The sequence below is a fragment of the Chrysemys picta genome, chromosome 7 (genome assembly GCF_011386835.1).
Source record: "Chrysemys picta bellii isolate R12L10 chromosome 7, ASM1138683v2, whole genome shotgun sequence".
NCBI lineage: Eukaryota > Metazoa > Chordata > Testudines > Emydidae > Chrysemys > Chrysemys picta.
The window spans coordinates 85,418,529-85,433,087 of NC_088797.1; the positions used below are offsets into that span (position 1 = coordinate 85,418,529).

Here is a 14,559-nt window from a genome sequence, read left to right on the forward strand (position 1 = left end):
CTGCGTGGCACCTCCGACCGGACAATCAATGGCCTGGTCAGCGGTGCTGACCAGAGCTGCCAGGATCCCTTTTCAACAGGGTGTTCTGGTCGAAAACCAGACACCTGGTCACCCTAAGTTTGCACCAGTGTCCTTGGCTAACGTTTCCTCTTCCTGGACTGTAATTTAATGGATTCTCTGTTTGTTTTTCACCTGGCTGTCACCTTTAACCCTAGTGGGGGCAACATTTTAGTGATGGTATGTGTAGTTTGCAAAGTACTTCCACTTGGAAGACACTATATAGATGTATAATGTATTATTACTGTAACAACTCATTTTATATGAACTGTCATACTTTTTTGTTTAATTATAATTCCTCTTTCTATAACTCTTTTAATCTCTCATTTGGACAGCTGAGCATGATGTTACAAAAGTGAAGCCTCTTTCATTTCCTTCGCTTTCTGGTTGTGTATGAGGGTACTGGTGTTCTCAATTGCAAAAGACTATAAATTGCAGTTTCCTCTCTGAAATTACCATAGTAATGCTTAATCAGATTAGCTCTTATTTTAGTTATGGGTTTAATATAGTCTAGTAAGTAGAAATGTCATGTAAACCACTTTTTAGTTGTGAACAGAATAGTCTTGTAAAAAAAACAAAAACCCAACCCTTTTAAGTTTCGTATTTGCTGCTGTCTATAGTATTTCCTCTATCATTGTGGGTCTTGTAAATTATTTTGATTAGAGCTAGGTAAATACATGGCAACCTACGGGTGATAAAAAGGCTATTTTGTAGTTTTAGTCAGTAGCCCTAGAATGCTGGTATTTTTCCAGGTTTGTGTCACAATGTTTGAGTCACAATGTGAAAGAAATATAATCGTCTGGTACAAGGAGAGAGATTTGTAATAGGTCAATTTGAGGCACAGGCAGCCTTTTGTACTGGTAGATACGAATATTGTGTGTGTTTTTTACAACATTTCAATCCAAGGGGCCTAAATCAGCCCTATGGTGTGCTTTGTGTATTGCTATATAGTTATCACTGTGGCTGGTGCATTGTCCTTAGTAGACTGTGTATTTGACGATATAACTGGAGGTTTCATAGTAATTAATCACACACACACACACACACACACCTCTCTGAGGTCAGCAAACCCAGAAGTGAATAGCCACAAGAATGAGTGGGTAAAGCCAAGGGGGGGATGGAGATGGCAACGGCAAGTGTCTCCTACTATCCCCTCAAAAAAGCCCACTGTAAATTAAAGCTTCCAGAGCCACTTTCATTAATGCTACACCTCTTAGCTGACCTCTCAGCCCATCTACTCCTATTTTTCTGGCTTTTTCTGGGACAAACAAACCTGAATGTTCCTTTATGGTGTCCTGCATCCTGACTAGCAGCCCCAAATGACTGTCATTTTAGCAGCTAAGCCAATTAGATGTAGATTTGTTTGTTGATATCATTGCTGCTGCCGAAAATGACACTCAAACCAATAAAGTTCATAATACCCTCTTTGTAACTGACTGACCACTGATACGATTGGCCAATCATTTCAGCATGCAGATTGAGTTTGGCCACCGATAGTGTTCTGGGCTTTCTTGTTAGGTGTCATCTGAAAAGGAGAGATCTGTTAAAAGATGGAGCATCAGTCACTGGACTGATTTGCAGCACAGGGAGTGGGTGTATGGGTATGCTCAAACCAGACTGGAGCTCCAGTGCTTTTTATTTTGAAAAGGCTATGAAGTGCTTTGGCTGTTACCTGGTTTGAGATTGGAGAGTTGAACTACCAGAGTAAGAACCCCACTAAGGGGGGAAGAGAGGTTTTCTAGTGTTGCCTGCCCTGGCCATCTTGTCTTGCTGTGCTGTCCTGGCTTTTCTCTTTGGTCTGCAGTAATGCTGTAGTGCTCATCACATCTAAGATGCTACAGTACTGGAGATGTAATCAGTTCACAGAATGTACCCTGCCCTTTGTCCCTTGGAGCATGTGCAGTATTTTAAAAATCTGATTTTTCATGGGGGTTTTTTTGTTTTTCTTTTTTTTAAATGAGATGATGTTACTCGAGGGTTCAATCCTGCAAGGTTCTTCTCTTCATGATCTCAATCTAGCAACGCTTCAAGGAATACGAATAGTTTAATTGACTAATACGGTTATTTTACCTGCTTAAAGTTAAGCTTGTGTTGATTTGCTGGATCAGCTTCTTGTATGATCAAACGCCAAATATAAGCTCTTTCAGGTAGCTGCATTTACATAATAAATATATTATTAATAATCTCTTAAAAGAAACAGATTTTTTGTCTCATCAAATTATTAATAGATGTGTTATAATATACTAAAGTGGCACTTACCATCATTTTAGGTTTTGCATTTTTTTAAAGAGCGGTGAAAAAAAAGTTAAGTAGAATTTGCTAAAAGAACAATGTTTTCCTTATTAAATATTGAAGTATTTATCTATGTTTTCTTAATTTTAACGTGTTATCAATTCTAAATGACACATGGAAAATGTCTCTCTAAATTTGGAATTGGTTGTTTATAATAGTCACTTTAATTCTTTCCAGTGTTTCCTGTGAGGGTCAAGGCATATTTTTTTCTTAAAACTGTCTTTCTGACTATTGTCATTTTATGTTCCTCTTTTTCTTACAGCTCTTTGATCATGTTGCTGAATGCCTGGGAGATTTCATGGAGAAGCAACAAATCAAGGACAAGAAATTGCCAGTTGGGTTTACATTTTCTTTCCCATGTAGACAATCCAAGCTAGATGAGGTAAGAATATTTCAGAATTTTATTAATGTACAGCAGAGACACTGTGCTATTAACCCTTCCCTCCTCTCCTCCGTGTCAGCAAACAAGCAGTATTCCAGCTGGCCTGACTTTCAGTGTAAGAATCAATTATTGCCTATTTCATTGTAGTACTTCATCTCAAAATTATTTAAAAATGCTTTTTAACAAATGAACAGTTTCTACTATTTTGTGTTAACATTTTGGTTGAATGATGATGTTTTAATTTAAAGTATAGTATAGTATACAGGTTATAATTTTGAGGGCCCAATTCACCAATGCTTGCTCATACTGACTAGCACTTACTCATTGTGAGTAAAAATTGCAGAAACTGGTTCTAATTTAGGACCTAATCTTGAGAGGTAGTGAGCACCCTTAGCTCTCATTGAGCAAAAACTGGAGTGTAAGGTGCTCAGCACCGCCTAGAATCAGACCACTAGATTGAAAAAAAAACATATTTGAGATGGTTTGAAAACAAACATGGCTACAAAATGAAATCTGTCTGGCTGTGTTGTTACTCTGAATGCATAATGATTGTTATGTGATTCCCTGAACCACAGAGTGCTCTGCAGTATTGTATTTCTGCATTATTTCCCATCTTTTACTTCAGATAAGTAGAATGACTCAGTGACTTGCTAATACAGTATTGCTATAGAAACAGTGTACTAATGCTGATGTACTTAGAAGCAGTGAGAGTGCACATATTGATAGGCCTTCAATATTCCAAACATGACATCAGTACTAGTTCTAAGGGGCTAAATGTTATGGAGAATACAACAAATCACACACCTTGTCATATCCCTCATGGACGTAGAGGTTCCAGCAGAAGTTTGTAGTGTAGACCTGGTCTCAATGTGTGACCTTAGGCAAGTAATTTACCCTTCCTGTGTATGTCCCCATCTGTAAAATGGGGATAATATTTATTTCTCAGAGCTGTTGTGAAGGTTATTCACTAATGTTTTTAAGAGATCTTTGGATGGAAGTTGCCCTAGCAGTGTAAGGCATCTACTTTTAATATTCATAGTGCATTTCACATCGCAGAATGGGGCCTGTGCTTGCAGGCAGAGGATCATTTAGTCTCTGAGTTTAGGTATAATTAGAAGGTTCAGAAAGAATATACTTTACCAGATAATGTCCTTGTAATGAGAGCAGTCTTCAGGGCGTTTATAGAGTTCAAACAGCAGCTGGAAGCCCGTCAATAAAAGAAGCAACTGCATCAAGCTGTATCCTATGTCAATCATCAAATGAGAATTAGAAGCAGGCATGTGACTGAAGAGTCCCATCGATAGTATCTGAGCTTCAGAAATGTCAACTGTATATCAGTGCTTCCCCCGGGAAGAGACTGAATAAAATGGATAGTAGGAATGTATAACCCATGAGACACAACACAAGGGCAGAGGATGGTGAAATTATTTTTACATAGTGTCATACATGTACATGGTGCTGTATAACAGGCAAAATGGACTAGTCCAAGAACAGAGTACCTGTACTGAAGATCGCATACTTGCAGGCTGTGGTCTTGCATTGGAATATGCAAGGCTGGACCCCTGCACTCACATGGAGGCCTATTGACTTCGGTTCTGGGGGATTTTGTCACAGATTGTGATGCTTCTTAGGGTTCTGAGACACCTCGCTACTGATCCCTGTAACCCTTATGCATCCCTGTGCCCTCTGCCTGTTGGCACACAGGTTCCTTAATGACTTGTGGGCAAGAGCAATTATTTAGGAGTTAGAGACAGACTTTATACATCTTTCTGTGAAAAGAGCACTGATGTAAGCAGAGCCGCCATGACAAACCTTTCTCCTGTATCCACTGAAATAAATACTGTCCAATTCTGAGGGGAGAAAAATTAACCTTCTGAAAGAATTTATAGGCAGAAGTGGTAGCCAGCTTTTAAGAGGAGAACCTTGCAGACATGGAGGAGTATTAGATCAGAAGCCATTTGTAGATTTGTATTTTAACTCTTTGGAAGGCACTCAGACTCTGCTGTGGTGAGTGCTGTTATAAAAGCCTGGCTGGGTGGGTAGCGTGTGTGTGTGTGTGTGTGTGTGTGTGTGTGTGTGAGAGAGAGAGAAAATAAATGGTGCTAGTTTGTATCTTTTCTCTTTTGTTGATCAGCAGCTCTTGTCTCCTTCCTTCCTTTCATTATTATTTATTATTTATTCATTGAATGCCCCAAAGTGAGCTAGGCGCCATGCAGATGCAAAAAATTAGACATGGTTCTTACCCAGGAGAGCTTACAGTCGAACGCAATTGCAGACAAGGTGATGGGTTATGGAATGCAATACAAGGGAGGGGTTATTTATTTATTTATTTATTTTATTTTTATTATTATTATTATTATTATTACTATTTGATCCTTGCTTCATTCCCACTTTTGTTACTTTATCCCATACTTAGCCATCACCGTCTTGATTATTAGTGAGCCTAGACAATTGTACATTAAGTAATTTAACCCTAACATTTATTCGAATGTATCTATTTATTTTATACATTATTTTTGCTTAATTCTGTTTAATATTTTATTTATTTTAACCCTTGCCTTTTTTCTTATTTTTTTTATTCCTCTTGAGTCCATTCCTTTTCAGTGTGTAAATTATTTTAACCCTATTTGTTTTAAGGCTTTTCTTTCTAATTAATCCTTGCATGTTATGTTTCTAAATGATTTTTTTAGCATAGTCATTTGTGATTTTTAAAAAAAATTTATAATTGATCCTTGCATACTTAGCTTTCTGAAACTATTTTAGCCCATTACCTTTTTAAAAATTGTTTTTAACCCTTGCCACATTTCTAATATTTCAGTTTATTTCAACCCTTGAAGAACATTTTCTTTACTGTTGCAAGATGCCCATCCTCCTCTCTCCCTCCTGATGCGAATCAGTGATGACGGATGCAGACCAGTCTGATTCCTGGCACCATCTCCACTGATCAAGTCTTTTTCTTTCCCTCCACATGAGTTTACTGTCATTCCTCTTTCAGTCATGTCTGCATGGTGAAACCCCTCTGGGAACTGCAGGGTCCCAGTTCCTTAATGGGAGAAATGGGAAACTGGAATGGGTCTTAGAGAAGGAAACCATTCAGGAACAATAATAATCAGTGGAGCTTATAGAAAATTTGAAACTTCAGCCAAGCTCTCTCACTCTTTCTCTCACACAAAATCTTTGATGAAAACTTTCCCCATTTTTTCAACCAGCTATAGTAAGAAACAAAGACTGCCAGTCACGTCAGATTAAGATGGCATTGTGGGGGAAAAGATTGACCATCCAAACCCAGGGATTTGTAGATTCATTTGGAGTGCTAATGTTTTGTTTTAGAGAAAAAGATAATCTTTTTGGTTTAATATTGTACTTAATGTTACTCTCCTTTTTTATTAGGGTATTCTGATAACCTGGACAAAACGCTTCAAAGCAAGCGGAGTTGAGGGAGCAGATGTAGTAAAGCTGCTCAACAAGGCAATCAAGAAACGTGGGGTAAATTTGTTTAGTCTTTTACATACATAAGTACATACATATGTGCGCACACACACACACACACACATGCACATATGCATATCACATTATGGGCTCTAGAAAAATCTCTCTCTCTCTCTCTCTCTCTCTCTCTCTCTCTCTCTCTCTCTCTCTCTTCCCCTCCTCCTCCCCCCCCGCCCCCCCCCCCCAACACACACATTGTTTAGAGCCCATAATGTGATATGCAGTGGGGAAACAGAATAATTTCATAGTTACTATGTGAAAATTTACAACAACTTTTTAATAAAATTACACATCTCATCAGAACACCATTTGTCCCATGAAGCAAAATTAAGTTACTGTGTCTCACAATAGTTAACCTGAAAGCTCAAGCAATTTTATCATTCTCATTAAATGTGAAATTGTGTATCGCCGTGCTAGTTCTCTAGCAATGTCCCCCTGTAGCTCAGTAAATTCTCTTCCTGAGCAACTACTTACAAATCATATGACTATTACAATCAGGTGAGCCTGTTGATGTCATAAAGTGTGACTTGGTCTGAAAATAGAACTCTCTGTTGAAACTGGACACTTTTTGTTCTATTTCAGCAGCAGGAAAACCTTTGATAAGCTGATTTTATCTTCACCAAGACATGCCAGTATGTAATCAGTTACTTTTTCAGACTTTGGGAAAGATAAATAACACACCAAATTAACTGATTAATGGAAATGCTTTGATTTTTATGTAATTTTGGTAAATTCTTTTTATTTTATTATTTACCGATTACATGCATACATTAAAATCTTTACTCAAAGTTTTCAATTAATATTAATTAAAGAAATCTTTACATCAGACATTCAAAAGGACACTTGGAGACTCATGGACTCCTCAAGAAAAACTTAGCAAAACATTCTATTGTAAGACAATTTGATCTCTGCTTTTCTGTTACTGGAGACTTTATATAAAGACAGAATCTTTATTCCTTAGGAATTACTCTGTTACTGTTACTTATTCTTCACCTGGAACATTAATCTGCTTCTAGCGCTCTTGCAATGTTCTCCAAATAAACTTTATTGCCAACGCAAGATTGTGACTTCAGATGGACAATAGGAAGAGTAGGGGTGATTTCTTAAGAACAAAATTCCTGTTTACAAGCAAATACTGTATCTGTAGTAATAGAGAAATTGATTGGTATAAGCAGAGTTGTCTTTAAATATAATGTTTTTCAAAGTTCTATGGTCAGTGACATTTTACATTGACGTATTGATATTAATTTTTTTTTAAGGAAAGTGTGTGATATAAGTAAAATTCTGTTTTGTCCTTCAGGACTATGATGCAGACATCATGGCTGTTGTAAATGACACAGTAGGAACAATGATGACCTGTGGGTTTGATGACCAGCGTTGTGAAGTTGGCTTGATTATAGGTGACATTCATTCCTCTGCTACAGTGGACATATTGCATTTTGTTTTTTGTTGGCTTGTTTTGTTAATATCTGCTGGTATCTGTTCCTAAAGGTACTGGCACGAATGCCTGCTACATGGAAGAATTGAGGCATATTGATCTGGTGGAAGGTGATGAGGGGAGGATGTGCATTAACACTGAGTGGGGAGCCTTTGGAGATGATGGGTCACTAGAAGACATCAGAACTGAGTTTGACAAGGAGATTGACCGTGGATCCCTCAATCCTGGAAAACAACTGTAAGTGAGACTTTCATTTGCTTATTTAGTGGCACAAAATGATTGAGATTAATCTATAAACTCATAGTAGAGCAATCTCAGGATTAGGCAATTTAGTGAGGCAATTATAGGAAGCAGCCCTGTGAAGTCTGTCACATTTAAAACAATTCCACCTTGTAGTCTACAAACCAGAGGCCAGGGGAAGCTTTGAGATCTTACTGATGGATGGACAAAATGAAATATAACCCCCACCCCACCCCACCCCTGGACTCTTGCCCGTGGCTCAAGTGAATTGATCCAAAGCCTTTTTATTCTAAAGTTCTGCTGTGACACTGGCTGTCCCCACCATCACAGGTCTTCAGTAAGATTGGGCCTCATTCTTTTCCAGTCCAGAAGTTTCCAAGCAAATTCCCCTTTTTTCCTCTTCCCTCACTGTGAACTTCCAACAGGTCTTGACTCCTTTCTTCCCTTAATGCTTCAATAGGCCCAAATTCCCACCTCACCACACCCTTAACCTGTTAAAGTTTGGTTTACAGGCCCAAAAACTCAGGCACTTGCTGCTGTGCTTTGACTCCAATGAATTTAAATATCGTGTACTGTGAGATCTCAGTGAAATCAGTGATTTTTTTTTTTCTTCTTCTCCATCCCCCACACCACCTCTCTACTCTCAGGTGTATGTCTTATCCCATATAACTGTTTTTTCCCTTTCAAACTTCCTGCACCTTCAGCAGGCTCTTGGACCTTTGTCCCATGTAAATCACCTCTCTGCAGCAGGATGTGAGAATTTCGGTGAGTCTAAGGTTGGTGAAGGAGAACAAATCGAGTTGTACTTTGTCTGGCTCTAAGGTCTTTTAGCTTTTGATTCTCTCTGATCTTCGGGCTGGATTTACAGCTTTCCTGCTGGAATTTATTGCTTCCTGCTGGCTGCTCTAAACTTGCCCAGCTGGTTATGACTGCCAGGAGAGACTGGGTGCAGCAGAGGATTTGGGTCATGGTTCGTAAAACAAATGTGGGCTGTCTGAACTGGGCAGAGGGAAGCAAGATAGCTCTGTTTTACTACCTGGTAATTAATTTGTTAAGATGGGGACTGCAGTAGGTGGAGGCACTGGAGCTATCTATGCTGATAATATACCCATTGAGTAGGGGGGCGAAGGGAGGTTTAGCACTGCATGTTTGTGAACCATAGAAAAGGAGGAGGGGACACTCCATCCACTGAAGTTTTGTTAGCACTTGTGAAATCACTGCCCGAGACACCATTGTATTCAGCATCATTTTTAGTCAGGAATATCTCTGATTTCCCTGTACTGTAGCCTGGAAACCCCCTACCACAAAGCCATGCCTTTCCTCCCTTTCATTACTGTATGGTCTCTAAGTCTTTTGGTTCTCAGTACTGATCATGGTTTGGTCCAGATAGAATCCTATTGCTTGAGATTTTTCCTTGTAAACAAGCGTGCGTACACCCACCCAAGTAGCTTTACTAGACGGGCTGGGTGTGGTTACAGCACCCCATCCAGCCTGATTGTTCGAGAGTTTATTACTGGAATAGACTATTCATTCATTTTACTACCACCTTGGTAATAGCAATATTGTCAGGGTTGGTCCTTGATAAATAGTAATGGTTATAGTACTTTATTTCTGTTTTGGCATGTTCATTTTCCAGGCTTGTCTCAGTGATCACTGAAGGAGTCCCTTTTACAGTATTAAACAGCCCTATTACAGTACAATACTTGGTATAGAACGCTGGCTAATGTGCTAAAGTTAACCAGAATGACTCCTAAGTTATTTGGTTTAATATGGAAGAATGATATTTATAATTTCTTTTTGATAGTTGGCACTTAGTCTAGGCTTAAGAGGTTAGAGAAACATTTTGCATACTGCCATGCACTTGGAAGGGTTTAAACAACAGTTAAAAAGGGGAATGAAGAAGCACTTGTCTCTTTGCTAGAAGAGTACAGTGACAGTTCAGTAAATTCTGCCTCTGTCATTTTGTTTAAAGCTACTCAGATCAGTATTTGAACTGGATCACATAAAACCCAGTTAGTTTTCTCTTTACTTCAAAACTATCCTGTAGGCCATTGAAAAGGATAACTTCCCAGTGAGTCTGAGGTGCAGGATTTTGTCTGAGGGCTGGTCTGCTCTGCAAAGTTACATCGGCACAGTTACATCTCTCATGGCTGTGAAAAATCCACACCCCTGAGAGATGTAGTTAAGTCAACGTAACCCCCAGTGTAAATGGCGCTAGGTCAGTGGAAGAATTCTGCCGCCTCTCGAGGAGGTGGATTACTTGCAGCAGCAGGAGAACTCCTCCCGTCACTGGAGTAAGCATCTACACTGAAGCACTTCAGTGGCGCAGCTGCAGCAGTGCAGCTGTAGCGTTTGAAGTGGAGACATAGCATGAGTTATGGATATCATTGTTGCTGATGTTGAATTTACTTGTCTGTTTCAGTTCAGTCTAATTTCCTGCATTCAGCCTGTATCACAACCTTGTGAAATTCTATTTGCCCCATCTTGTCTGAGGCAGCTAATTTAAAATAAAATCATATTAGCTTGTTCATTATCTTAATTATCATGCTGGTAAGGGTGGATGAGTAGACACTATGCCTGAGCAGGTACCTTTTCATGATGATTTTGTGAGGTTCTGTTAGCACCCACTGCTGCTACTTTAACCTGAATCTTGTCTGAATCCTACACTTGCTTTTGTCGCAGCTTTGCTTCCAGTGCTTCTTATCCTCAATATCATTAGATGTTACCATGCTGTGCTGACTGTTTCTTGTCAACTCTAATTTAGTATTATTTCCTGCATTTAGAGTCCATAGTTAGCCAGCACTGCCTATCCTGAATCCAGTCCTTGTCTGTTCTGCTGATGTGTTCGGATGTTGCCTTTGGAACTTCTGCTCTCGGTGGTGCTTGACATTTTTTGTCTTGTACAGTGTACACACACTGGATCATATATGCAACTGCATCCAAAAGTTAGGTGGGATCAGGTGACGAGTATGCACGAGTGCACTGAGTTGGGCGTCAGTAAGATTTTACCAAGTTGTGGTGGGGGACATGTCCCTTCCATAGACTAGCATAAATACCAGAGCACAGTGGAAAGTTCACAGTCAACATGTCATGTTACCGAAGCATCTTCAGATTTACATTCTGAACTGTTTTTGTGCATTTCAGTAAGAAGGGGAGATTACATTTATATGTAAAATGGGGTATTTGGTTACATTTATTACTTTGCCCTGACGGCTGCTGCAACCTCTGTATAGCAGTGGCACTTGTCACTTTTCTTGAAAAGTGGCATTCTTATTTGAAAAGGAAAGAAACTAGTATGTTAGGCAGCACTGTCAGTCTTTTGGCTTTTCCTACTTGGTCTGTTGCAGAGCAGACAAGTGGATAAAAGCCTGAAACTAATATTTGTATGTAAGAAATTATTGAGTTTCCTTTTTGAATGTTCTCCAGTGACATGATTAGTGCTATTTTGAGAACTATTAGTTGATGACTCCGAAATTCTCATTGTCATATGGCCTTAGCCCAGCTTCTCTTCTAGCAAGACCAGTTCTACTCTTGCATGTATTTGCAGGTGCAGACCATACCACTAAGCATTATAAATCAAGTAGGTGACTTACAGATGCAAATCAGGTACTGTACTTAGTGACATCTAAGTGACAGAATTTCACCCACCATTATTTGCAGATGCGTTTTTGGCCTCTCTGAGGTTTCTCTGTATAATGAGGGCACTTTCCACTCATAACCCTGATCCTGTGTCTGTTGCATATTTGAATGATGTTAATTCAATAAATGATATTGCCAGAGTTGTAGCAAATAGCAGAATATGGTTTCCCCTCTTAGTAGAAAAGATGGGAGGTCGAAAAGCATCCACGGTGACTTACTTCTGAACTTTAGATAAAAAGTCTAAATCTGAGAGTTCACTGTGAAAACTTTTAACTTGTGTGGTTTTGTTGTTGTTGTTTGTTACAGGTTCGAGAAGATGGTCAGCGGACAGTACATGGGTGAGCTGGTCAGGCTTATCCTTGTAAAGATGGCCAAAGAGGGACTACTGTTTGAGGGGCGAATCACTCCAGAGCTTTTAACCAAAGGAAAATTTGAAACGAAACATGTGTCTGCCATAGAAAAGTGAGCAACTCATTTCTTGCTTTCTTTCTCTTTTTTTCTTTCTTTCTGTGATTTGTAAAGGCATCAGCACATGTGCAGTTTTGTGGCCACCTCTTCCTTTTTTAATTCTTTGCTGCCCCTTTCTTATTTGGCAGTGGCTAGGAAAGTGGGATAAAATAATCTTGGTGGCTGCTGTGTGAACAGGGAGTTTCAGGGCGGGCTCTTAGATGGCCCGTTGCAAACGGCCGCTTTCAGACTGCAGTGTGAACAAGTAGTGTGTCCAATAGCAGTGGACTATAAATGTACTTAGTCTTGCATCCCCCAACCTATTGGCTAATGTTCCTACACTTACAGAGTTCTGGGCGCAATTGCCAAATGTGTAAAGTGAAGCTGGGACATTGATTTCAAATGAACCTAAAACTTAAGTATAAAATTAGATCCAGGACCTGATTCTTATTTATACGAGGGCCCCCTTTACACCACTCTGGGCAGTGTGAAGGGACCTTAAAGTTGGTTTAAAGGTAATTACATTCGCATCCACTTTAAAATCCATTTACGTTGCCAGAATCGTGTAAAGGTGACTTTAGTGTAAATGAGAATCAGACTTCAAATCTGTTCACCAACTTAATATGGGAGCTCCAGTTTACTAACGTACTTTGTTAACTCAAAGGGCATTTATTAATCTCATTGGGAGTTCAAGCACCACTGCCATCAATAGCCATTGTTGCCTGGTGCACTCCTCTATTTCCAAACAGAGCCTTTTCCCAGACCTGACTACCCAAGTGAGTGGTTTGCTACCAGCGCCTCCTCTTGTTTGTGTTGGCATCGTGCATTTTTGACAGTATTTCTGGCAGTTTGCTTACTGTCATCCTTTCAGGAATGAGAGGTCAAAAATAGAAACTAGAAATACCGATGTGCTAATGCACTTTGCCATTCTAAACCACTGTGCTTTCTGGGGTAGGAATGATAGTGACGCATGGTCTGTTGGCATGCCTGTGGAGGTGTGAATATTTTTGAAGTGCTATCAAGTCCTGGCAGGTGATTGGTGTTTCTACTGAAACCTATCTCTACTATCTAGAACGTTGCAACTACCATGTATTCCACCGTGGTGTACCAGAAACATATTCTCCTACCACGTAATTAAACCTGTTAAAAGTGTTGCTTAGTGCATACCAGTAAATGTTTCTGTAACACCCTCTCCCATCTCCATATTACTGTCATGTAGAAAATAAATAAATGTGAAAAGTATACAGAGCATCCCATCCAGTAAACAACAATAAATATTACACTGACCTGTAAAATATGAGGTGTTGAATGTGACAATGTCAGCACCTTTTCAGTCGATACTTACGGCTTTCACTACTGATTTTTAAAATTTGTATTACTGTATAATACTCTCCTTGAGCCAAATTTTTAAAAATCTGTTTCTGATTTTTGGGTCTACAATTTTTGGTGCAATATTGTGGGAACAGTCAGTAATTTCTGCAACTTCTGTGGAGCCAACCCTCTTTCCCTACACACCTCCCTACATCCTATTCCATAAGCAACTCCACATTAAAAGTGAAAATGGATCCAACTTACATTCACATGCATGTATAGTCAATAGAAAGGTGAGTGAAGAGAATTAAGGTATTGTGGTGTTTAAAAACCATCAGTGAGAAGAACCACTGTAGAAAATTTCAGCGAAAAAGGTAAAAGTTTGACAATGTTATAAAAATCTGAAAAACATGCTTTAGAATGAAAAATGCTTAGACACCCTTAGCTTATAGCCATCTCTGTATACCCTGGCCCTAATTCAGGTGACATTTAAAGCATGTGAGTATGGAATTACTTGTGTGTTCAAAGTTAGGCACATGCTTAAGTAGCTTGCTGAATGGTGGCCTCTGCTTATCATTCAAAATTGTGAATTAGTTTATTATAATTTAAAAAAAGACAACAAGGCATAAAGAAATTTAATTTCTCCAGGCATGTAGGGGTGTACAGCTGAGATGCTTACTAGTTCCCTGGGGCAATTAACCAAAGGAACTTTAATGGCATTGCTGCTCTCTTTTTTTGCTTTGGAGGTGACAAATGACTGGCTTCCACAGGCTTCTCCATGTCTTTTTACCATTCTTCTCTTACATGTACATGCCATGTTATCAGGTAACACTTAGCAATAGCAATATAAATATTATTGTCCGCAGTTTTGGTTTGGCTTCACACGTGTTTGAATTATGGCAAAGTCACTAGAAAGTAGATTTGCTCAGACAATCTGGCACAGTGAACAAAATTGCTCCCTGTTGGAGGTGAATCTTATAAACTCATCTTAATTAAGACGTGATGCACTTTGTCAAAAAATTTACTTGATGCCCAATGGCAAACAAATTTTGAGGTGATGAACAGCATTTTAAATATATATACGTGAGTAATCCAGCATTTTAAATATATATATATAATATATATATTAAATATATATATATATATATATATATATATATATTTAAAATGCTGGATTACTCACATATATATATTTATGAGTAGAATAGTACTGACAGAACTGGTGCTAACAGAATTGTTGAAACTACATTGTACCACTGATAGA

General features: G+C 38.9%; 1 protein-coding gene across 2 annotated transcripts in view; it reads left to right on the forward strand.

Moving 5' to 3' along the window:
- The window catches only part of HK1 (hexokinase 1), a 71,945-nt gene that overhangs the window by 32,701 nt on the left and 24,685 nt on the right, over nucleotides 1-14,559 (forward strand). For both annotated transcript variants that reach the window (XM_005281896.5, XM_065553495.1), the window contains 5 exons: nucleotides 2,612-2,731; nucleotides 6,122-6,217; nucleotides 7,521-7,620; nucleotides 7,712-7,895; nucleotides 11,844-11,999. In XM_005281896.5, coding sequence (XP_005281953.2) covers nucleotides 2,612-2,731; nucleotides 6,122-6,217; nucleotides 7,521-7,620; nucleotides 7,712-7,895; nucleotides 11,844-11,999 — 656 coding nt within the window. The remainder of the gene's footprint in view (nucleotides 1-2,611; nucleotides 2,732-6,121; nucleotides 6,218-7,520; nucleotides 7,621-7,711; nucleotides 7,896-11,843; nucleotides 12,000-14,559) is intronic.